Source organism: Sorex araneus, chromosome 2 (assembly GCF_027595985.1).
Source record: "Sorex araneus isolate mSorAra2 chromosome 2, mSorAra2.pri, whole genome shotgun sequence".
NCBI lineage: Eukaryota > Metazoa > Chordata > Mammalia > Eulipotyphla > Soricidae > Sorex > Sorex araneus.
This window is the reverse complement of record NC_073303.1, coordinates 9464973-9491457: the sequence shown is the minus strand read 5'-3', so window position 1 is coordinate 9491457 and position 26485 is coordinate 9464973. Positions and strand designations below refer to the sequence as shown.

The window sequence follows — 26485 nt, the reverse complement described above, 5'->3', positions numbered from 1 at the left end:
AATGAGGAGCCTGCTTTGCAGGGAGGTTAGTTAATGAGGATCATACTTTCCTGTTGACTCTCTTCAGTGAATTCAGTTTTATAAAATTAATACTCAGCTTAGGCAAATTCCCACCAGTGATTTCTTCTTAGGAAATAAAAGCCTTTTCTTTGAGCATGAAAGTGCTGAAACAATATCCATTCAATCTCCCTTACAGTGTCTTGTGTAAATGTTGGGAGAATATAGTCAGGACTAAATCAGTTAATCCCAGATCCTAGGACAGGTTTATGTGACCCACAAGAGTAAATACAAGGTCAGGTTAGAGAGATATAAAAATATAAGTAGTTTTATTAAAGAACACTATTCATGTAAGAAATAAAGTGTATACATGGCCCTCACTGTGTAATATATTTAAAAAATGCTACTAATAGCCAAGGAGAGTAGAAATGAGGGCCAGACAGACTGGTCCATGTTTGGAAGCTTGCCATAAACATATGTGGGAGTGGGGTGTATGAGGGGGGTGTTAGGACAGAGAAGAGCCCACTAGGACACTGATAGTTGGAGACGATCACTCTGGACACAAACAAATAGTGAAAGGAGACAAAGAGATATACATGATAACCTTCAGTATCTCCTTTGCAAACCATAATGTCTGAAAGGAAAGAGAGAGACAGACAGACATACAGACACAGATAGAGACTGAGACAGAGAGAAACAGAGACAGAGACACAGGGAGAAGAAAAAAAAATAGCCTGGTGCAGATGCAGGCTGGGTGGGATGGGAGTGTGGCAGGAGGGAAACTGGAGACAGTAGGTGTGTGAAATGTACACTGCTGAGGGACTGGTGTGGGAACACTGTATGACTGAAACTGGCTCAAGAACAACCTTGTAACTGTGTATCTTAAGAAAATTCAATAAAATAAAGAAAAAACTTAAACAAAGTGACAAAGTGTACCTGTATGCTAAGAACAAGTAGCATTGTTCCTAACTAAGACAACTTTTTCAAACTGTACCTACTCTGAGTCAAAGTAGAGCATAAACAGAGGAAGAAGTGATCATTTCCAGAGATAAAGAATTTCAGTGGGTCAGAGCGATAGCACAGCAGATAAGGTGTTTACCTGGCACGGGGCCAACCTGAGTCCAATCACTGGCATCCCATATGGTCCCCCAAGCACTACAAAGAGTAATTCCTGAGTGTATGGCCAGGAGGAACCCTGAGCATTGTGGGGTGTGACCCCAAGTCTCCCAAAAGAGAAAATAAAGAGTTTCAGTGGATGCAATTGTCTTGGGGTGATTACCTTAAGGAGACACTCTGTCTCCCATGAACATCTATTTTGTTTTTTCTTTCCCTTTAGTTGTACGTATTTAACAATTAAGTTTACTTCTCATTAATACTTACAGTTATTTGGATAAACACAGTAAGAGATATAGGTTCCACAAGAAGTTCTCTGGGCTCCAAGGCAAGCACGTTGAGCTTTACTGGAAATTCCAGACTAGGTCCTCCAACAGGTTCAGCCTGTCCTTTCTCTTGGGGGTCCTGTATCTTCAGTTATAAGGGATTACATCAAAATCATGTTTTTGTGCTTTCCAGACTGTCTCATTCAATGCAGAGGTAGCTTTACTGCTCACTTGCCTTTGCAAAGTTGATTTTCCTGCCAGATCCTGAAGTGAAGAGGGGACTCCCAAATCCTATACAAATGATGAATTCTTGTACATGGGCTGAGAAATTCAAGATAAGCTCAAGAATTGGAGCACATCAAACAACAACATGAAATGGCGAACACCTAGGCAGTTCACGGCCTTCACATGACAGTATCCCAGGAAGTTGTCATAATCTTTAAGGACACTCACTTATGTAAAGCACTTGGCCTGTTGCAGAACAACACCATGGTTGGGGGAAAGTTTCACAGAGCCTTTCTGAAAGGGGAGAATATATGAACATACTTATGTACTCATACTGGAGCATAAACATTATATTGGGTTTATAGACCATGATAACAATTGATTACTAGTGAGAAAATAGAAAATTTGTTCACCTTAAAATATGCTCCATGAAGAAGGGAGCAAATGTTTTTGAAAAATTACTTAAAGGCTAGTACCTGGAGACTGAAGAGCAAGGAAGGTGGTTGTGTAGTACTTTTGCAATCCGGGTTCTATTTCAGATTCCCCATAGTGTCCCCTGAGCACCACCAGACTGATCCTTAGCTGCAGCCAGATGTGGCTCAAAACCAAAAAGAAAACAGCTTGATGTTAAAATACTTAAAATTGACATTGATATTAAAATACTTAAAATAATTAACATTATTCCAAAGATACAGCAATAATTTATGTTCTGATTTATGTTCCTCCACCACTTCCATTGTTCTTGAGTTGTCTTCCCAGAATTCTGCTGTGCTCTGGGTGTCAGCCTGTCCAGCCATAGGTCCACAGGTCAGATTCAAAAGACCCTCTGGAGCTATACCTGGCAATGTTCATGGCTCCAGTAGTGCATCGCATGGTGCTTAAGGGACAATATGTTTCTGTGGTTCCAAAATAGGGGCCCTGTACAGAAAATATCAATTCCAGATATTCATATCAGCCTTTTAGTTGACTCTAGTAAATTTAATGGTATTAAACACCTTTTTATTGTTATTACATACAAAGTGCCACGTGTGTCATAAACATGGTGTCAGTCATTGGATTTGATACGTTATCATATAAAATGCTTTTTTAAATGATTATCATTTTCCATGTACAGCATTTCCCTGAAAGAATATAGTGTTGTAAATAGCTTACACTATGGTCAGCAGATGAATCTCAGTGTCTATAGGACAGAATTGAAGTTAATAATCTTAAATATTCAGAGTCACTTAGGATTTCAAGTCTTTCTTTACAGACAGCTCCCAGACTGAGTAAGTTGAAAGTGTAGGGAGCATACATTTATTATATACTTGTCTATTTTTCTGAGAATTTGAATTCTTTGTTGGATAAAAATAACTATTGTCAAATTAGTTGACTCTAATCCAACAATTTTTCCTTCAGAAAAAGTTCCAGGAACTGTGACGAAACTGAGGGAAGTGGATGATGATTATAACACATTGAAGTTGTACACACAAGAGCAAATAATGAAATGGAAGGTGAGAGTTTGTTTTATAGTTGGATATGTTCCACCATAGAGCTTAGGCATATAGAAATAACATGCAAAATGCAATGATGTTTTTCATACCACATAGGAATTATTTTTAAAAAAATTATATGACATGGAACAAAATGATCTTTTACTGTTATCAAACAATATGAAATAAATGAATCACAGGTTATTTGTTTTTAGCCTCTTACTTGTCTCCATCTATCAGAATTTATTCCCAGTTCCTTTCACTGTTCAGCATTACTTGTCTTGAATTCCTTATACCTCAGCCTGGTTTTGCTGAACAGTATTCTTTTTTACCTACATTCATGCTTAACAAGGTTGCAAGTTTAAACATCTCAGTGTACCTTCCTATTTGAAGATTAAATCTATCTCTTTGAGACATAGAACACAAAATAGAGCAAAATTTTCTGTAAATAGACATTTAACACAAAATTTTGTCCTCAAAATTCCATTTTCATAAACTAACCATTGCAAACACTAAGTGTAGGATAATTCCAGTGGGATTTATATCCCTCAGAGTCATGAGACTGAGACCCACAAGGATGAGTAGAAATGGTGCAAGTAACCCAAAAACACAGATTATGAATCTCAACTACAGTGTTGATCTCTCCTCAGGGGAGATACTTAGTCTTACGTAGAAACACTGAAGAAATCTGTCATATTATACTCACATTTACGTATTTCAGGAGGCACATTGATTTTCCAGGGTTGTTTTTTTTTTCTTTTGGGTAATACATGGCAATATTAAGAGGTTAGTCCTGGCTCAGACTCAGGAATTACTCCTGGCAGTGGTGTGAGGACCATCTGAGATGCCAGAAGTTGAACCCTGGACTGACCATGTGCTAGACAAATATCCTCCTCGCTATTTTAAGGCTCTTTTTCACTATTTAATTTCTATAAGTGTATGAGAGTTTTCCTGTTTGCACAGGAGAGCCTGACAAGCTCCCCAGGTGTATCCATATGCCAAATACAGTAACAATGATAGGTCTCATTCTCCTGACCCTGAAAGAGCCTCTAATGTGGCACAGTTGGGAAGGACAAGTAAAGAGAGGCTGCTAAAATCTCAGGGCTAGGATGAATGGAGACGTTACTGGGCCTGCTTGAGCAAATCAATGATCAATGGGATGATAGTGATAGTATAGTGCACGGGTAGTTCTACAGATGATTGAGAATGTAAAATGGTTGGCTAATTTACCTCTGTGCTGTACCTCTGATGCCACTTCAGTGAGTCAGTTTTAGGGCCCTCCATGGATTCTTCAAAGTGATGAATAATATCTAATATGGGAACCTCATGTGAAGGGTTTCACTAGATTCAAAACTTGCAGAGTGCACTAGGACAAAATCCTGGTTCTGTTTACCCAGGAACTTCACAGACTAATGTGATTGCTGCTCCTACAACTGCTCAGCTTCATTAAGTGAGAAACCACCCTGCGGTAAATGGCACTAAGTTATATGGTTAGTATCCTAGGGCACTGAATCATTCCTCAGGAAACCATCATTATCTGAATCTGGAACTGTGGTATTGAGTCTTTAGAAGCCTTTTTTAGAGAATAGTCGCATGAAATGCTATGTTTCATATCAATATCTATGTTTCTTTCTAGGTGGATGTGACAGACACCTTGAACATGTAAGGGGAGTTGGGATATAAAATGTAATGGAATGTTACACTGTTGAAGTCTCTTGATTCTACCTATTCCACTATGTCTGCCATGGTAGACAATACACCAAGGTGTTTCCATCGGAACATTGGTACTATGTGCAATGTATCTGAACTCTACGCTCTACGTTGATCAGAAGAAAAGTTTAGAGCGATATCAAGCTACATGACATGAAGAATTCTCCAGATGAGTGACAGTTGGAAAAATTAGAAATAATGTTGGTGAGGAGGTGAAATGGTGTAGATGTTGGAATATTGAAAGAAATAGGCAAAAAACTTTAACATAAAATTTTAAAAAAGCAAAATGGAAAAAAGCATTCTACAGACAGTACAGGTGAATAGAATATTAGGCAAACAAGTTTACTTGTGTTCCGTTGGCAGACTCAGAGACAGAAAGTTTAGTTATTGTAATGCTATTTCATACTCTCCCTCTTAGATGTTAAGTGTCTCAATAGGATTTAGAGCACTCGTTTTGTGTACAAATTATTTAAACGCTTGCTCTCCAGTTTATTACCATTATTTCAAAGATAAATAACCTCTTTGTTGTTTCATTTATATATAAATATTACTGGTTTAATTGAATGTCAAAAATATAACAGAATTTATCAACTATTTAAAGTGTATAGAAGACGGTCCAGGAGAAAATGGTTGTATGTGCATGCCACTCAACTCCTGAGGCAATGATGAATAGGTACATGAGAATTGTTTGCAATGCTTACAATTATTTTAGGGCTTGATTAGAGAATCCAGAAAATATGGAAGGTAGGAGTTTGTATGGAAAATGTACCAAGGGACAATGAAGTGACACTGGATCCCCAGTCTGGATTCTGGGTCATCCGACTGATAGGGCAAACAGAATGACTGTCTTGCCCTTACCTCTCCCCTCACCCTGCTTTCTCTGAGGGAGGGGGTTGCTTTGTGAGGGTTTTCCTGTACTATGAAGCTGGACTTGTATAATTTGGAACATGTACATTTGTTCCCACATCTTCCCCTTCCCAAGGGTCTCCTTCTCTGAGTCCCTCGGACCTATTTCCGTATTGACAAAGGTTCTCATTTATATATTCCTTCAGTTTAGTCTGAAAATTCAAATTCTATCAGGGAAGAAATTTTGTCTGTTCTCACTGCTATCTCCAGTTGAGCTTTAGAAGATAGCAAATAAAACTGCTTTGAATGAATGGATATAAAATTCTAAAGAATTTATAATGAATGAAGAACCCTGATGAGAGGAAAAGTTACTAGATGAGTCTAAGTTTTCTTTTGCACTGCCCTGGGCATGCTGCAGAGAAGTAACAACTCATCTTACTCCGGAAAGTCTATTGATTATTAGTAATAGGCAAGAAAAGTCACTTTGAAGGAAAAAGACATGTTACTTTTCTTTTAGATGGCTCGTACCTAGTTTTCATTAAAAATAAGTTTTGAATCTTCAGTACATTCACATGAGTAGGTAGACTTCTGTTTTATTGTCCTGATCTGGGGTTGATGTAAATAGAGCTGTTTTATAGTGGAGTCCAAGGAGAATCTCCATTAACTTCTACAACATTTGGAATACTCAGAATAACTAAAGTGAGTTCCTTTCACTTAGACATGTGAATGCAATGAATATATTCAATAATACGTCAAAGTGGAAGGAACACCAGCACCTGGGATTGGATCCAGATAAGCCATATGTAAGGCAAGTGTCCAACATTGTGTACTATCACTCAGGCTGTTCTTATTCTTCATTTTCAATCAACATTCAAATCATAGGAGGCTTCCTAGCACTCAGGTTTTTTTTGAAAGTGATTTTGTTCTGATATTTCCCTCTCACTGCATCAGGGACAGATTGATTCATTAATAGATAGTGGTAAGTCCCACTCTTGGCTTCTTCGGGCTTAAGAGTTTTGGGAGGTACGAACTGTAGTAAGGAATCTCCAGGAGTAGCTGTAGCCTCTGAGGCATTAATAGATGCAGTTTATTGAGGTTAGAAAATAGGATGACACCCGTACATGTGCAGCAACCCTCTCCTTTGCTGCATCTTGGTAGCATGCCATCAGGGTTCTCTTCCAGTGCCTTACTCTGACCCTAAACAGGAGTGAATATTTGGGAGTGAAAGATTCTGTGTCTTTTGGAACAGAAGTGACCTTTGAAGAGAGAAACACTGTAGGGAAGTCTGATGTTTTCTTTCTCAGGATGGCTTTGGCTAAAAGTCCCTTAAAGTCACTTGAATCCAGTTCTTCATAATGCTGGTAAAGTCCAGAGAGAGAGAGAGAGAGAGAGAGAGAGAGAGAGAGAGAGAGAACTCTTACCCCTAAACTGGGAGGGACTTTAGCTCCTAAAGCATTTGTGAGTCATTGGAGTGTTCAGTCCCATCAATGATCTCTGCATTAGGGCCCCGGCAGACCTGGCTCTGACCTTCTATCTGACCTGAGAATGGCTGTGTGACAAGCCATACCTAGCAAAGTGAATTTGAAAGACCTCTCCACTGGAGTATGGAGAGAAAAGAAACAATTCTGCCTCTCCCTGCTGACTCATCACTAGATCCTGCCATCTGTGTACATTTTTCCTGAGTCCTAGACTCATTAAGTTTCTATATCCTGCTTATATTGCTCCTGAACTAGGGAAGAAAATAGGAGAAAGATTACCAAATGGGGAAAGGGACCTCTTCAGTATTCTGGACTAGAAATGATATTTCACATGATGTAAAGTTTATATTCTGACTAAGCACAAGTACAAGAGTCATCCTGCAAGAAACCATGCTTGAAAGGAAGATTTTTATGGTGTTACCTCCTTTCTCCTGGAGATCTTCCTGAAGTTTCCTTGGTTTTCTCCTGAATGACACTCTGAATGACAGTGGTGAGAAATAGAGAAACAAAGGCAGCGGCATGACTGGTCTGAGTGCAGATTCCTGGAATTAAGTCATGACTTCTCCAAAGGGAGGTAGCCATGCTGAAGTCAACTCAGTTACCAATTAGATGCAGGTTAAAAAAAGTCCCCATTATGTAACCCCTTTTTAACCTTGCCGTAACTCTGTCTTATAACCAATTAGCTATATATATAGTCATTGTCATCCCGTTGTTCATCAATTTGAGTACCCAGCAAGCTATCGATAGTATCCTGCCCCATGCAGAGCCTGGTAAGCTACATATGGCATGTTTGATATGTAAAAACTGTCAAAACTCTCACAATGGAGACATTACTGGTGCCTGTTCTAGCAAATACACACACACACACACAAATGGAGAGAGAGAGACAAAGAGAGAGAGGAGGGGGGAGAGAGAAAGAGAGAAAGGGGGTGGGAGAGGGAGAGAGAAGCTGGGTTTCTGGTCTTTATGAGCACTACTTAAATTATACCTTATTTTCCACCTTATTACATATGTGCTTAAAATAACTCACAACTTAATAGTGGGGGAAAAAAATCAAAAATCACATGGACCACAAAGATTCATAAACTTCCAGGAGACTTTAGGGCAAATGTAGATAGATCTGAAGTAGAAATCAGAAAACTGACTCTTAGAGGCTTCTTAATTTAGAAACTGTTCTGGGATCAGAGAACAGCTTCCTTGGTTTTTACTGTGTCTCTTGCTTGGGTTTTGCTTGTGTGTTTGTTCGTTTTGTTGCTTGGTTGTTTTTGAACCACACCTGGCAATGCTCAGGGGTTATTTTCATCTTTGCACTCAGGAATCACTCCTGGTGGTACTCAGGGACAATATGGATTAGATGAGGATCTAACCTGAATCAGCCACAGACAAGGCTGATGCCCTACCTGCTGCTTAATGATTCTGGCCCCATCACTTGGTTTTAAAGATCACTGTGGAGAAAAGGCCTCACTTCTACAAAGTCTCCTCCCAGTCAGGAGGAAATGAATTTACATATAAGTCAAACAGGACTTTGAACCTCACAACAGTTTCATTTCTGATTTGATTTCACACAACAGTTTCACTTTTGAGTTTAATCCAGTTGAGTGAACTTCCTCATTGAGTCTTCAGGAAATTGAAGCTACTGAAGCTACTGAGGAGACTGACAACAACAACAAAAAAAATGTGAGCATTGGGGATTAGAGAGTGGAAATGTATGGCCAAGGTTTGTAAAGTGAGCCTAACTGTGTGTGTTTGTGTGTGTGTGTGTGTGTGTGTTGAGAGAAAGAGAGAGAAAAAGAGAGAGAGAGGGAGAGAGAGAGAGAGAGAGAGAGAGAGAGAGAGAGAGAGAGAGAGAGAGGAACAGAACAGAGACAGAAACAGAGATAAATATAGACCAACTAGGACTTGTGGAGTGTAAAGTAACATAATATATAAGAGTAACACTGAGGACAGTAGAGATAAGGGCCATGAGGATTGTGCCTCGGTTTCAAAGCCAGCCTCAGGTGCTCGGGGAAAGGCAGTTGGAATGGAGAAGGGACCACTAAGTAAATGATATTTGGAGGAATGGTTTGGGATGGGAGATGCGTACTGAAAGCAGATGAACGACCAAACATGATGGTCTTCTAGTATCTATATTGCAAACCATAACAGCCAAAAGTAGAGAGAGTAAGAAGGAAGGTGCTGCCACAGAGACAGGAGGTGGGATGGAGTGGGGGTAGCAGGAGGGATACTGGGAACATTGGTGGTGGAAAATGTGCACTGGTGGAGGGATGGCTGCTTGACCACTGTATGACTTAAATTTAATCAAGAATATTTGTAACTGTATCTCATTTTAATTTTTCAATAATTAAAAAAACACACTAGAAAGCATGATGCAATCTAGCTCCTTCTCAGGGCCCTCTATTTAGTATCAAGAAGGAAAAGCCTTGATAATATTCAGGGATTGATTGAGATTTCATGGACATACTTTTTGAAATACATTATCTATAATATATTTTATTGTGTTAGGCTGTAATCTAGCATTTCAGAAAAGCTACTTGTGATGCTATTGTGTAAATAAATATGTAAGAAAACCTAATAGCCTATATAATTGTCACTGTCTATCTTTTAAGATTATCCATAGAATAAGACGATTTTCTCTAGGGCATGTCATATATTATTATTTACATTTTTATTTCCCTAATAATAAATGATGTTGATTTTTTTCACATCCATGGGGGAAATGTGTTTTTGAGAATTATCTACAAAGGCTTTTTGGCCATATTCAAAAACTGTTTAGTCATGTCTTTGAGAATCATTTATGCAGGCATTTTGCTCATTTTTGAAAACTGTGTAGTGAACTGTTATATTATAATTATGAAGGTCATATGTCAAATATCCATTTGTTTCTGAAATGAGCCCAACTTGGTAATAATGAAAGACTTCCTTGACATGTGATTAGGTGCTATGACCAAGAATTTTTTGTTTTAACATAAAATAATTTCATGGGAAAGAGAGAGAAGAGAGAGAAAGGGTAACATGTTTAAAATAGACTCTGAGCTTCTCCAGAGGTGTAAGAGCCCTGAAAGACTTTGGAAGGGTCATATGTGGATATTCACAGTGCCTTGGCCTGAAGTTCTAGGTCCACAAAGAGTTGTCAGGTATTGTCAAAAAGAAGAGTTTTGAACTTTTTGTGGTTTCATCTCCATTGCTTCTTTGATTTTGATATTTGGCTTTGCAGTTCAGAGTTTACTTCTGACTCACATTCAAGGAACACTCTAGTGGGGCAAATTTCATTCATCCATTTAATTCATACACAGGTGTAGTCATTTGATTCTGAACTCTTCTTAGAGAGTCTTGCAATTGCAGGTTCATTTTTTCTGCGTCTTCAAAAGCTCTGATCTAGGACCTACTCTTCTCCTCCCCTCAAATCAATTTTCCTTCCCTCAGATTAGGGAGGATGACAGAATGGACATATCAGTTGCCTATTAACTTACATTGTCACAAGAGACAGATCTTCAAAGGCTCCATTGAACTGATATTGTTATTCTTTGCATGTAGGGATAGATAAAATACAGAGAGGAATTTTCAAGTGTCAAATATGAGTCCACTGAAACTTAAGTTTTTACAGCCCTAATTCCTAAGTGTTGCTACTAGTAGAATCAGTCAATAAGAAACAAAATATTTATGGTGGTTAATACATTGATAACTTATTTTAAAAACATCCTAATATTCCTGCTGTTCAGCTACTATTTGTGTGAGAATAATATCTGCCTTCTTGCTCTTATAATTAACCCAGAAATGTTTTCTATGCTTATGGTGTGTTCTGTTTCTGGAGGGCCAGTTACACCAGCACCTAAGCTACTAAGAAATGAATTGTGTCTAAGTATAACGAGATACTAAATTTAAATGTTTCAGATTTAATCTAATCTACAATACTTGGATAGCACTACTATATTCCAAACACAATTCATACTTTGAAAGTGTCAGTCCTGTTAGGCTAAAGTGACATCTATTTCCATCCCCTAGAGAAAAATCCCACCTGCTTTATCTCTACCTTTATTTTCAGCATTAAAGATTTCCAGGAACAACCATGGCCTCGGGCACAGCTAACACCATGAGGAAGGAAGCCACCTGCCCCATCTGCCTGGAGCTGATGACTGAGCCAGTGATGACAGAATGTGGGCACATCTACTGCCGTGCTTGCATAATGAATAATCTTGAGAACCAGCAACAGCGGTCACCTTCCCAGGATAACTTCCACTGTCCTATATGCAGAGCACAGTGTCCGAGGGAGAGCATCCGGCCCAGCAAGCAGTTAGGAAACATCATTGAAACCATTAAGAAAATGGATCAGGAAAATTTGTGTGAAGAACACGGAGAGAAGCTCTACTTGTTCTGTGAAAATGATGAGCAACTCATCTGCTGGTGTTGTGAGCGGACACCACAGCACAAAGGGCACACCACGGTCCTTGCAGCACTTGCATATGAAGAATACAAGGTGAGTATTGGCGAGAGTGCTTCACCAAGTACCCTTTTCTTTTTGGTATCCATGGGTCTGAAATGATTTAGTCTGAAACCCAGATTTCATCACGTTAATCTTCACATAAGCTTTATAACAGCTGTCCATCTTATATATACATAATTCATCTACACAGTCTTGCTATATCTCTATGGACATTGATATCTGTAGAACACTTGGCCCAAAGCAAAACAACCATTTTTATGGAAAAATTTTATAAAGACCTTGATGGCACTGAAGAACTGATAAGTATACCTATGTATTCAGACAAGTTAATATACCGACTTTACAGAGCAAGAAGAGAAGTGACTACTACTTTCAAGGTAGAGAGCTGCATAATCTTTCAGTGTGTTCCTATATTGGGAGAAAGTACTTTGAAAAACAATTTAAAAATTTGATATTCACTGTATTACTGTATCACTGTCACCCCATTGTTCAAATGTTAAGGTGTCAATAATCTGCTACTGTTATTTGTATTTTACACATCATCATTATTATATATATTATTATATATTATTCTATCTTGGGCTGGAGTGATAATATAGCGGGTAGGGCATTTACCTTGCATGTGGCCAACCTGGGTTCGATTCCTCTGTCCCTCTCAGAGAGCCTGGCAAGCTACACATGGTGTATTCAATGTGCCAAAAACAGTAGCAACAAGACTCACAATGGAGACATTACCTGTGCCCATTCGAGCAAATCTATGAACAACAGGATGACAGTGCTACATACTATTCTTGTTATTTTCAGTCCTCACTTAAGAGAATGCAGCATTGTATATTTTTGGCCATGGTTCATCAGAAGAGCCTGTTTCTAATGTAGAAAAATGAGAATAATAAATGTACCAATTCCTCAGGTTCTTCAGGATATCAATTTTTTAAAATTTTGTTTCCTGAATCACCATAATACACAGTTACAAAGTTGTTTATGATTGTGTTTCAGCCATTCAATGTTCCAACATTTATCCCTTCCACTGGTGTCAGTTTTCTCCACACTAGAGTCACCAGTTTCCCTCCTCCTGCCTTCCCATCCCTCCCCCACTAGCCTACCTCTTTGGCAGATACTCTTCTTTCAAGAGATCAAAGTTTTCTTTTCACACAAATCCCTCTGTATGTATTCTTGAAAGTATAAGGACTATACAAGTTTCCAAAATTATTTTATATTTGAAAGTCTGTGATCTTCTCTGAGATATATATTGAAAAATTTCCCAATTCATAAACTCTCATCAAACCATTCTCTTTCAGGATATCTTCCAGGAAACTTTGACATACCTGAGGAAACTCAAAGACCAAAATAAGGAATGGCAAGAGAGCATAAGAGAACAAATAACAAAACTTGAGGTAAGAATTTGAGTTCATTTGAGTTCACATATGTTAGCCCTAGAGCTTAGACATATCGAAGCATAAGACAAAAACAAAAGGGTGCTTTAATGTTATTCATCTAGACTAAATAGATTAATCGCAAATTATTTGTTTAAATGATCCTACTTGGCAACAACTATGAGAATTGAGCTCCTTTTCCTTTGACCTTTCAGCAGTAATTGTGGAGGAGTCCTAATATCAATTAGAAGAAGCAGAATAAGTTATCTCCTTACTGAGACTCATCTTGACAAGTATACAAGTGTTAAACATCTCAATGTACTTTTCTGTTTGAAGCCAAGACCTAACACTGAGTAATTTACCACAATGCAGGGTCTGGCATGCAAATTTCCTTGCTCAAAAACTAACCATTGTGAGGAGCAGGATCTCTCCTGCTGCATTCATATTCAAAAAGATCATGAAGATTAGCAGGAAATGGTGCAACAACATTTGAAATTGCAGATTAAGTTCTATTTCTATGATGATCCGACTGCTCAAGAAAGAGATTTGTAGCTTTATGGCAATATTGATGGAAACCAACAGTCCAGACTCAAACTTCACGGGTCAGTGGGCTTTTCAGGGTGTCTTTTTCAATCCTTTGCCCTAATATCTGTGCATAGTGTGTAAATTTGGACTCACAGAGGATATACCTTCTTCCCTCCATTGAACAGTCATGGGTAGGAAAAAGATTCCACTAGCAGGTAGAGAAACCGGTATCCTTGAGAGAGTTCAACTTCCTGTCTCCTATAAAGGTTCTACTCAACTCTAAAAGAATGGAATTACTCTGTTTTGGTTATTTATTCATCTAAAGATAAACATTTTCCCCATTTTTAAGTGTACTTTTTTTCATTCTAGTCTGAAATACTGCATGAAAAAAAAGCAAGGCAGTTTGGCTTTAAGGAAATTCACCAGATCCTATACATGGAGGAGAACACTTTTATATGGAAACTGGAGAATGAAGAAAAGAAAGTTCTGAAGACACTGCAGGACAGTGAAGCCCAGCTGGAGGAGCAAAGCCAGGAACTCAATCACAACATCCTGGAACTGGAGAGGAAATGTCAGGGCTCAGCCCAGGAGATACTGCAGGTGAGGCTGTGCACGGGGAGGAATGGATGAAGGCGTTCCTGGGGTTTCAGAGAAAATGATGAGTATGGGAGGACTGGCTGGCTTCCTTTCTCAAAAATGCACCGGTGTGGAGAATTTAAATGAACGCTTCTTAGATACATGTGCCTACATATGGGTGTCCTTACTAGTCTATAGATTGTTTTTATATAAATCAAAAAAAATCCTTTGGTGTATGTGGCAGTTCTCAGAAAATAATGAGAGAGCTTTTGTTGGCACATGTTAGCCTCAGTCTATTTCAGAGATTCCTGGTGCTCCTATGTCTCGCTAGAACATATTATGAGGCCTGATTTAATAGCTATTGCCTACTATGATAAGTTCCTGGAGCTCCTTTCCTGTTTTCTTAAAGGATAGTGGGGGCATAGCAAGACCTTCCACCTCAGTGTTAACCTGCTCCCACCAACTTTGAGTCAGTTTCCAGGGTGCTACAAAAGTTGCCTGTGAGGGGCTCGAGTGATAGCACAGCGGGGAAGGCAATTTGCCTTGCACGCGGCCGACCTGGGTTAGATTCCCAGCATCTGATATGGTTCCCTGAGCACCACCAGGAGTAATTCCTGAGTGCAGAGCCAGGAGTAACCCCTGTGCATTGCCAGATGTGACCCAAAAAGAAAAAAAAATTGCCTGTGAGGACCTTTGTGACAAACAATGTCTCCTATGACTTCTTCAGAACAAATGAGGTCACTGAATGCAAAACATGCAGAGTGTGCAAGTATGAGACAATTCATGATCTTCCTCCAAACAGCTATCAGCAAACCTGGTCCCAGAAATATTAATTCTTTGTATTCCAAAAGTAAGAAAACGTACTACGAAGTTGATCAGATATTATCATAGTAATTTACTGGGCCAGGGTTTCTCAAACTCTGCGCTTGTACTGGTCTGGCTAACAAGTTTAGAAAGGTTGAATATCAATGGTATTACAGTGGTTGTAACTGCTGGTCTGTGGACAGTGTACACACAGGTATTGGACTGAAGGTTCGAAAAGATTGAAGAATGCTATATATACTAGGGAATTGGGATGGAAATCATTGCATAGGAATGCTATTAATACATAGGACTGGAACCACTGCATATACTCCTTGACATTTTTATAGAGAAACAGCCATCCACCAAAGTTCTGTGAAATGCTAATATTTCCATACCAACATCTATGTTTCTTGCTCTTTAGGATGTGACAGACACTTTGGACAGGTGAGTGCCCTTTGAATTCAGGAGGGAGGGATAGTAGCTCTATGGCATCTAATGGAAAGTCACTCTGATGAATTTTCTGGGTTCTTCTTTTCCAGGATATCTCTTGTGATTTTAAATGCACCAGAGGATGTCTCATTGGATATTCCGTCTATGCCGGATCTTGATAACATTTTCAGTGAATTTATAGAAGTGGTTGAAACTTATTTTGGTATGTGACATCACAAATTCCTGAAATAACACAGGTGGGAGGAATACTGGGCAACACATTTTACTAGTCTTCTGTTGGCAGATTCTAGTGAGAATATTGGTTTTCTTGATAACTCTTCAAGCTCTTTCTCTCCAGTTCACTAATGAGTCACCCAAAGAAATGATCTCTGTATCTGTCCCATATGAAAAACAGAAGAAGTAACACTTCCCAATCAGTGGACTATAACAAATTTAAAATTAAATTATCAATTACACAAAGCATAGAAAACAGGACATAATAATTATGTTTATGTCATTCAATTTCCAGAGTAATTGCAGAAATGTAGGTGAAGACTGGCTGTGCTGCCAGTGGTTTTAGGGCTAGGCCAGGTTGCATAATAAACATTTGAAACATAAAAACCAAGTGCTAGCTGGTAAAAAAAAACTTGCTGTTTCTTACTTCACTCTTTCCATGATTGCTTTATTTCCATAAAATCTATAATTGTAATTTAAAACACTGAAAACTAAGTTTTTGTACATGATTTGTCAAACTATAAAATAAGAGTCTCTATGAAAAGTTTCCTTACAAATTTTATGAAAATCTAGTGGTTAAAAATAATGCAGTTTTAGGCTTGAGAGTATATAGGAGGTCGAGTGCCTTGCATATATTCGACCTGGGTTTGATCCTTAACACCCCATATCATCCCCTAAATTCTGCCACAAATGATCACTAAGCCCAGCGTTAGGAGTAAGTCCTGAGCACAGCCTGAATGGCACCCAACCACCCCGACACACCCCGCCTTCCCCATATAGGAACACAATAGCTCACAAGATTTCAGTAATCTTACCACAGCTCAGAGGAATCCTCTACCTGGATTCTAACAAAGCTGCAATAAACATGATTGCTGGACTGTGCTTTCACCTTGAAGCTAAGACGATCCATTTCCAAGCTCATTGTGGCTGCACGCAGAATTCACTTCTTGATACATGTAGAACCTAGGACACTAGCTCTTTGCTGGTTGCAGGCTGGATGCCTTTTTTGTATTTCCTGTAGAAAACTCTCAAATACTTGTGCATGAGTTTCCTGGCATGGTCGATTGTTTCTTCAAAGTGAGCTCAAAAAATGAGTCTCCAGGACAAATCTGATGGAATTGTTAACACTGTCATAATAGACTATATTAATAGACATGAAATCCCATCATTTCTACTGTGTAAATCCAATGTAACAAGATTGGTCTCTGATCCTGAAAGTAGCTGTACAAATTGCCAACAACAGAGGGGAGATTATTAAAGTCATTGTTAGTCTGCCAGCTCAGTGAGCAAAGCTAAATTGCTCTGTGGACAGTGTTTTGTCTTTATTTATTCCACATAGTTTAATTGTAGGAGTGTCGATGAGATGAGCACTTAATTAGACCATACTGGATTTGTCCAAATGCTTAGAATATAGATACGTTTCTTTACATTTATGACAAGAAAAAAACATTCTGAATTCTAAGACATGCTTGGCCCCACATGTTTCATAAAAAATGTAATGCTTCCATACTGTGAGAGCATTATTCTATGACTGGGGTGGTGATGGAGGCAGTTGCTAGATAGATAAGGGCAAAGCTTCTTATAATTCAGAGCTTCTCACCTACAAAGTGAGTCATATGTATCCTGTTAAGTATGTCTCTGCAGATACCATTTTTCTCTATTACTATAACCAGAGTTGAGATATCTTTTCTTAATTAATTTATTTTTTTAATTAGTGAATCACCGTGAGGATACAGTTACAGATTTATACATTTTCGTGCTCATGTTTTCCTCATACAATGTTCGAGAACCCATCCCTTCACCAGTGCTTATTCTCCACCACCAATAAACCCAGCATCCCTCCAACCCCCCCAATCCCAACTGCCCCCACCCCACCCTGCCACTGTGGCAGGGTATTCCCTTTCGTTCTCTCTCTCTAATTAGGTGTTGTGATTTGCAACAGGGGTGTTGAGTGGCCATTGTGTTCAGTCTCTAGTCTACATTCAGCATGCATCACCCTTCCCCCCCAACATGGCCTCCAACCACATTTTACTTGGTGTTCCCTTCTCTATCTGAGCTGCCCTCTCCCCAGAATGTGAGGCCAGCTTCCAAGCCATGGAGTCAACCTCCTAGTACTTATATCTTGATGACAATATTGAACCCTTTCTCTAGTTGAGATGAATCTATTACAGTATTTTTACTATGTATTAGTATTTTGTTATAAGCATTTGATTTTTTATTTTTTAACAAAAGATGTATTTGTTTTACTTCTGACTCTGAGCTCAGGAATCACTCATGAAGGTTTTCAGGGAACCTTTGGAGAAGCCAGGGATTAAACCCAGGTCAGCCACTTGCAAAAGCATCTTACCCGCAGTATTATCTCTTCAGTCCAGGTTATAAATATACATGTATAATATATTTAGAAGTAGTATTGCACTGTAGCACTGTCGTCCCTTTGTTCATTGATTTGCTTGAGCAGGCACCAGTTACGTCTCCGTTGTGAGACTTGTTGTTGCTGTTTTTGGTACATCGAATATGCCACGGGGTGTTTGCCAGGCTCTGCCATGCAGGTGGGATACTCTTGATAGCTTGCCAGGATCTCCTAGAGGGATGGAGCAATCAAACCTGGTCTGGCCACGTGCAAGCAAACACCTTACCTGCTGTGCTATCGCTCTAATCCATATAGTAACATATTTAATGCACTACTTATTATTCATACATATTTTTCATGCATTTTATTTATATTTTAAAATTCTATTTTACTCATGATAATTTTCAGTGCTGTCAATTATAGGATTGCATTCATAAAACATTCCAACAACACACCCCATCAAAATGTTCACTTCTCTCAACCGTTCCATGCTTTACCAAGGTACTCTCCTCAAACCCATCTGCCCCTCTCCCCACCATGGTTATGTCATTCTGTTAATAGACTCTGTTGTTTTGGCCTATTAATTATTCCCTTACTATGATTTTTCATGTCCCCTATATGGGAGAAATTATTCTGTGTCTGTCTTTCTCCTTCTACCTGACTTCACGAAGTATAAACATTGCGTAATTGCATCTTATGGCTAAGTAGCATTTTTTGTGTGTATATATGTCATACATTTTTAAATTAATGATCTGTTCTTGAAAACTTGGCTTGTTTCCAGATATTCACTATTGTTACTAGTGGTTCAATAAATATAGTAGTGCAAATGTATTTTCTGAAGAACTCTTTCTTGGGCCTTTGGGATAGATTCCTAAAAGTAATGACTGTGTCATACAGATGCTCAATTCATATTTTTTTGTATCTGTCCATTATCTAATAAGGTTGAAACAAGTGACCTTCCCTCCAACAGTGAATAAAGATTTTTTTCCCCACATCCATGCCAATTATGGTGGTTTTGTTCTTTTTGGTGTGTGTCAGACTCACTAGTGTGAGATGATTTCTCACTGCTATTTTGATATGACTTTTCCTTATAGCAAGTGATAGAGAACATTTTTCATATTTCTACTGGTCACATGCATGTCTTCTTTGTGGAAGTGTCTGTACATCTCTTCTCCACCCCCCCTTTTTTTGGTTTTCTTTTCATTGCCCTATTTTGGATGGGGTTTTCAAGCAGGGTTTTTGTTTTTAACCATTCAAAGTATTATAAATAAAATCCCAAATAAGTTCAATCTTTTTTTTTTTTGCTTTTTGGGTCACACCTGGCGATGCACAGGGGTCACTCCTGGCTCTTCACTCAGGAATTATCCCTGGCAGTGCTCAGGGGACCATATGGGGTGCTGGGATTAGAACCCGGGTCGGCCACGTGCAAGGCAAACGCCCTACCCGCTGTGCTATTACTCCAGCCCCAATAAGTTCAATCTTCTCCTATTGAGAACTCATTGAGGACAGCTTAATAAGTAAATTAAACAAATAATAGATTCAGAGAATGACTAAGGATCACTGACGTACCCAGAGCAGGGATAGTCAGGGAGTCCTCACCACGCTGGGCCTCAAATACAGATGGAGGGATCTGAACAACAGGAGAGAGTGTGACCTGAGAGAGAAGTACAGACTCAACTAGAGCACTATCGAGAAGCTTTCATAGTAAAGTTTTCAGTACTCATATTGTCTAAATAAAATGAAGACTGGTTGAAAGAAGGAAGTTGGTTCCATACTGGTCATTCTTCTCAGAAAGACAAGGAATTAATAGGTAGGGAGTGGTCTGAAATAAAACAACAGGAGAAAATCCAGCTAGGAAGTGTTTCTGCACTCTTTATTTCCCTATGTCCTACTATCCATCTGCTTGAAAACATTAATTAACTCTCTGTCTAAAATAATCTCTTGTTGTGTTTGATTTTTTAAGTTGTACTGTTGGCTGGTATCATTATGACCATCCTACTTTTTTCTCTCTTAGCTCTATTCAGATCATTTTTAATACATTTTTTCTTGGTACATCATCTTGTACTAATTCTTATGGTATATAAAAATCAGAGAGTGAATACATAAAGAGTAGCCCTGGGAATAGCTTGTCTTCGGTAAGCAAGTATGGATTTACCTGTATTTTTCTCTTCTGATACTGTGGCAATGTCATTTGGAAAAATAGGGAAGCTTGTTTTTTCTCCAGTATTTCATATTTAATGAAGTACTACTTGGAAGAAGAAAGGGTTTGGAGAAGAGAATCAGTAAATATGTCAAATATATTCATCTAGACTTTGGCTTTTATTAGTGGAAGAAAGAAAGAATGTTAAGTAACAAAGGAGAATAGTCAGAACTTTTGTAGTATATGCTGCTACTACCAGATATTTACACTTGTATCACTTGTCATCCTGTTGATCTTTGGTTTGCTCGAGCAGGTACCAATAGTGTCTCCACTTTTGTTCTTTTGGATGTGTGCCAGTCTCTGTGGTGTGAGGTGGTATCTCATGGTTGTTTTGATCTGCATCTCCCTGATGATTAGTGATGTAGAGCACTTTTTCATGTGCCTTTTGGCCATTCGTATCTCTTCCTTGGGAAAGTTTCTGTTCATTTCTTCACCCCATTTTCTGATGGAGTTGGATGTTTTCTTCTTGTAGAGTTCAACCAGTGCTTTATATACCATTGATATCAACCCCTTATCTGATGGGTATTGTGTAAATATCCTTTCCCATTCTGTAGATAGTCTTTGTATTCTAGTCACTGTATCTTTTGCGGTGCAGAAGCTTTTTAGTTTAATGTAGTCCCATTTGTTGATCTCTGTTTTTACTAGATTGCATAGTTCCGTGTCATCTTTGAAGATACCTTTATCTTCAATATCATGGAGGGTTTTGCCGACCTTGTCTTCAATGTACCTTATGGTTTGTGGTCTGATGTTGAGGTCTTTAATCCATTTTGATCTGACTTTTGTGCATGAGGTCATAAAGTTTGCATATAAGTGGATCAGCATGGAAAGTATCATGCTAAGTGAAATGAGTCAGAAAGAGAGAGACAGACATAGAAAGATTGCACTCATCTGTGGAATATAGAATAGTAGACTATAAGACTAACACCCAAGAATAGTAGAAATAAGTACCAGGAGGTTGACTCCATGGCTTGGAGGCTGTTCTCTCATTCTGGGCAACTCAGAGAAGGGAACACCAAGTAAAATGTGGTGGGAGGTCATGCGGGGGAAGGGTGATGTGTGCCGAATGTAGACTAGAGACTGAACACAATGGCCACTCAACACCTTTATTGCAAACCACAACACCTAATCAGAGAGAGAGAACAAAAGGGAATACCCTGCCATAGTGGCAGTGTGTGGGGGGGTGGGGAGATGGGACTGGGGAGGGTGGGAGAGATGCTGGGTTTACTGGTGGTGGAGAATGGGCACTGGTGAAGGGATGGGTTCTCAAACTTTGTATGGGGGAAACATGAGCACAATAATGTATAATTCATTTCAATTCTTAATGTAATTTTATTAGATCAATAAAGTCCAGATGAAAAAAAAAATAGTGTCTCCACCCAACCCTATTGTGTGCTAGTGTAGCCCAGTGGTATCTGCTTACTCTGGGAACACGAAGAACCTCAAACCGTTTGTTCAGGGTTTTGACAAAGAAGTCTGACCATCTCGTATACAATGCCGCATAATAACAGTCATGCTCACCACTAAGCAAGCATGTATTAGCTCCTCACTATTTTACTTACAATTAATTTTGATAAAATGACTATAATAGTTGTCAAAAACAAATTTTGTTTTGAGCCTGGGATGATACTATTTGAAATATACTAAATATTAAGCATTAAGTAACCATGTCATTTTGTTTTCTCTTGCTTTTTTTTTTATTAAATGTTTTGCAGTTACAGTTACTCTTGATCTAGATACAGCGCACAATGGCCTACTTGTGAATGAGGATGAAAAAACGGTGACCAGTGGACCCCCCCAAGTGAAGCATGAGACTCCTGCTAGATTTAAAGACTTACCCTGTGTCCTGGGATGTGAGGCCTTCACCTCAGGAAAACATTCCTTTAGAATAAATAATACAACAAGATCCGAGTGGGATATAGGAGTGTGTCTGGAAAATGTGCCAAGGGACAATGACATGAGACGGGATCCTGAGTCTGGATTCTGGGCCATCAGATGCTGTGGACAGAGGGACTATGTAGCCCTTACATCTCCCCTAACTCCACTCCATCTGGAGGAGGAGCTTAGGTGTCTAAGGGTTTTCCTGGACTATGAGGCTGGACTTGTCTCCTTTTACAACTCGGATACTAGCTCCCACATCTTCACCTTCCCACAGGCCTCTTTCTCTGAGCCTCTCAAGCCTTATTTCCGCATTGGTGAAGGTTCTTATTTGCACTTTGGTGACCACCCAGATTTGTAAGAAATTTGTAAGTAAAAGATTTTTAAGATTTGTAAGAAAAGAGCACAGTATCCTTATTCTTGTATGCGGTTCAAAGGAAGAGGATTCAAATTCTGTGAGGGTAAATATTTTGGTAGCTTTCTTCACTATTTGCCATAACCTAGAATGATGCCAAGCTTTAGTAGATACCTAATAGATTTGTATTGAATGACAGGATATAAAGACTCTTTGCAAGCAGCACCAATGAGGAACCTGCTTTAGAGGGAAGGTAGTTAATGGCACAGACCAGACACTGTCCGGCTGACTTTTCTTCAGTGGATTCAGCTTTATGAAATAAATACTTGGCCTAGGTAAATTCCCACCAGTGATTCCTTCTTAAGAAATAAAAACCGGGGGCTGGAGTGATAGCACAGTGAGTAGAGCATTTGCCTTGCACGCAGCTGACCCTGGTTCGATTCCCAGCATCCCATATGGTCCCCCGAGCACTGCCAGGAGTAATTCCTGAGTGCAGAGCCAGGAATGACCCCTGAGCATCACTGGTGTGACCCAAAAAGTAAAAAACAAAATCTTTCATTTGAGCATGAAAATGTTAAAAACAATCCACAGTCAATATCCCTTGCACCTTGCAGTGTCTTGTGTAAATGTTGGGAGAATACAGTCAGGACAGTTAATCCCAGATCCTAGGAAAGTTTTATGTGATCCACAAGAGTAAATACAAGCTGGGGTTAGAGAAACAAAGAATATAAATAGTTTTGTTAAAGAACAATATCCACGTAAGAAAGAAAATGTACATGTTGTACTCATTGTGGGATATAAAAAAAAAAACTAGAAGACTAATAACCACAGACAGTAGAAATGAGGGTCAGGCAGACTGGTCCATGTTTGGAATCTTGCCATAAGTATGTGTGGGAGTGGGTCATGTGAGGGGGATGTTAGGACAGAGAAGGCCACTATGACACTGATAGCTGAAGATGATCACTCTGAACGCAAACAAGTGCTGAGAGGAGATGAGTATATACAGGATTGAATTTCAGTGTCTGTATTGCAAACCTTAATGCCCAAAAGGAAAGAGAAAGAGATAGTGAGAGAGAGAGAGATAGGAAGAGAGAGAATAAAAAGTTAAAAGTGCCTGCTGTAGAGGTAAAGTTGGTGGGGATAGGTATGTGACAGGAGAAAAACTGGGGACTTTGGAGGTGGGAGATGTACACTGGTGAAGGGATGGGTATTGGAACATTCTATGACTGAAACCTAATCATGAACAACTTTATAACTGTGTATCTCAATTTAATTCAATAAAAAAGAAAAGAAAGAAAGTGTAGTAGCACAGCGGGTCGGGCATTTGCCTTGCACGTGGCCGATCTGGGTTTGATTCTTCTGTTCCTCTGGGAGAGCCTGGCAAGCTACCGAGAGTATCCTGCCCACATTGCAGAACTACGCTAAAAACAGTAACAAGTCTCACAATGGAGACATTACTGGTGCCTGCTCGAGCAAATCGATGAGCAACGGGAGGACAGTGATACAGTGATATGCTAAGAATGGTAGCATTGTTCCTAAGTAAGAAGCTTCTCAAAGTAACTGTACACACTCTGAGTCAAAGTGGGGCATAAATAGAGAAAGAACTGTTTGTAGTCAATTCCTAATTTATATAGCTATGAGTTCACGATGTGGGTGAACAATGCTGTTGATGTCCTAGATCCACTTCCCTGGCCTCCCCAGCAGAAGAACAGACACAGGGGACCACAGCCTGATGGCTGATGATCAAAATGGCGCATCTAATGCAGAGCTCAGCTGAAGGGGCCTGGGGTATAGGACTGCACATAGTTGTGATTGCTCATTTACAGAAGTAAATTGTTTCAGAAGGCAATTCTCTTGGGGGAATTAATTCAAGGAGACACTCTGTCCCCCAGAGACAACTATATTGCTTTTTTCTTTTCCTCTAGTTGTATATATTAAACAATTAAGTTTACTTCTTATTGATACTTGCAGTTATTTGGATAATCACAGAGTGATATAGTTTCCAAAACTTAGTTCTTTGGGTTCCAGCGCAAGCCAGCTGAGCTTTACCATAAATCCCAGACTACGTCCTTAGACCAGTTTAGCTTGTCCTTCGCCTTGGAGTTCTGTTTCTTCAGTCATAATGGCTTGCACCAAGATTGTGGTTGCTTCAATGCTTTCGAGACTTAAATTTTGATGCCGTGGTAGCTTTTCTTCTTGTCCCGGGTCCATCCAAGCCCCATGGTGGAACCTCTCTTTGTAGGCTTTAGGAACTTATGGCAACCAAAGCCTGACTCAGGTAATTATGATGGCTGACCAAGAGTAGATATATTTGAGTCAGTCAATTCCCAAATATTAGGAGCATAGCATTGCATTAGTGGGCTGTTTGTATTTAAGCAAAGAATACTACTCTATAGCAAAATGAAATGTTATAGGGGAGATTGGCATGTGGAAAATGCCACCAGATGGCGGGTTAGGATTGCAGCTCTATTGAAGGAGCGGCTCTCACTCCTGAACCCCTGGCGGTCACCCCATAGTAACCCCCCAACATTGGGAATAACACACCAGACACTGTGAGGTCAAAATAGGTCAATGGATGGCAACGCCTGTATGGGCAGCTGAGGATTGCCATTGAGGTTCTTGCAGAAGCTTTGAATTGTACCATATTTAATTCTTTTGCCTCATAGAATCCAGCATGGTTACTTCAGAGTTACCAGTATTACAGAATTCAACCAGTGAAACTACTGCCTATTCAGATGCTAGTACTGAACTTGAAGAAACAGTGGGTAATGGGGCCGGAGCGATAGCACAGTGGGTAGGGCGTTTGCCTTGCACGCGGCCGACCCGGGTTCAATCCCCGGCATCCCATATGGTCCCCCAAGAACCGCCAGGAGTAATTCCTGAGTGCAAAGCCAGGAGTAACCCCTGAGCATCGCTGGGTGTGACCCAAAAAGAAAAAAAAAGAAACAGTGGGTAAGGGAAAACGAAAAAGGGGTCATCCTGGCTGGCCTCTATCTACAAAGAAGAAACCTCTAAAATCTCCGGGAAAGAAGAGTGGAAGGGATGCTGGAGAGAGAGGACCAGGTCATGTCAGAATGATGAAGGGAAGTCTGTCACATTATTTGAAGTGGTAAAACTGGGAGAAAGTGCAATGCAGGTACTGTGAGAATAGAGATCTGAAATATGCAGAATGCAGGAATCATCAGAAAAATGACTGAAGAATTTGATAAGGACAGTGGTGATTATCCCCTTATTATGCCTGGTCCTCAGTGGAAAAAATTTCATTGAAACTTTTGTGAATTTATTAGAGTCTTGGTTCGACAGTGTCAATATAGCATAATTTATAATGTTCACATAACGGTGAATTATGATGGACACAGTAATCTACCTTTTGACTGGCTTGTCAGACTCCCTGGTCAGAGCTTTTAGGCACGCAAGTGCCCTTGCTGCCATGAAGCTTGTGACTGCGTTGGCAAATCTCAGTATTCATCAGGATAGGACACAGAGACAATATGAAGCTGAGAGGAATAAAATGATTGAAGAGAGGACCAATGAAAGTTGGCCAATGGAGTTGGTGCCAGAAAATCAGGATGAAACTGAAATTATAATGAATCCTGTTTTTTTTTCTTTTTGGGTCACACCTGGCAATGCTCATGGGTTACTCCTGGCTCTGAAATCAGGAATTATTCCTGGCAGTGCTTGGGGGTATATTTGGGATGCTGGGAATCAGACCCGGTTAGGCCGCATGGAAGGCAAACGCCCTACCCGCTGTGCTATCACTCCAACCCCGATGAACTCTATTTTTAAGGGTATGTTTGTTCATAGATACCATGTTGCTATGCTGAGATTAGAGCCATTTGTATTGAAGAAACTGGAGTGTGCATGAAAATGTATAGTGATGCCTTCCTAAATGACCGTTACATTAAATATGTTGGCTGGACTCTTCATGACAAGAAAGGAGAAGTCAGGCTGAAGTGTTTGAAAGCTCTACAGAATTCGTATACCAACCAACAATGAGTCCCCAAACTGGAGCTGCTTATTCATCATTTCAAGGATCATACTGTGTAAATGACATTTGATAGGGAATATGATGTTGTTGTGGAAGTTTTTCGGTTGGTCACTTTCACGGGAGTGAAAAAGCTCTTTCCAATAAAGACTGTGAAAATGTGTATCACTTGGTGTACTCAACTCACCGCCCTGTTGCTGTAACAGCTGGAGAATTCCTTCACAAAAAGCT

General features: G+C 39.5%; 1 protein-coding gene across 1 annotated transcript; it reads left to right on the top strand.

The window, feature by feature from the left end:
- The first annotated feature begins 11173 nt into the window (after positions 1 to 11173).
- Positions 11174 to 26265, top strand: LOC129401591 (E3 ubiquitin-protein ligase TRIM38-like). The gene is made up of 8 exons (XM_055124286.1): positions 11174 to 11581; positions 12847 to 12942; positions 13816 to 14046; positions 15248 to 15270; positions 15366 to 15478; positions 21752 to 22237; positions 24936 to 25030; positions 26074 to 26265. The coding sequence occupies exons 1-8, from the start codon at positions 11174 to 11176 to the stop codon at positions 26263 to 26265; spliced, it is 1644 nt and encodes a 547-aa protein (XP_054980261.1).
- Positions 26266 to 26485: the final 220 nt, after the last annotated feature.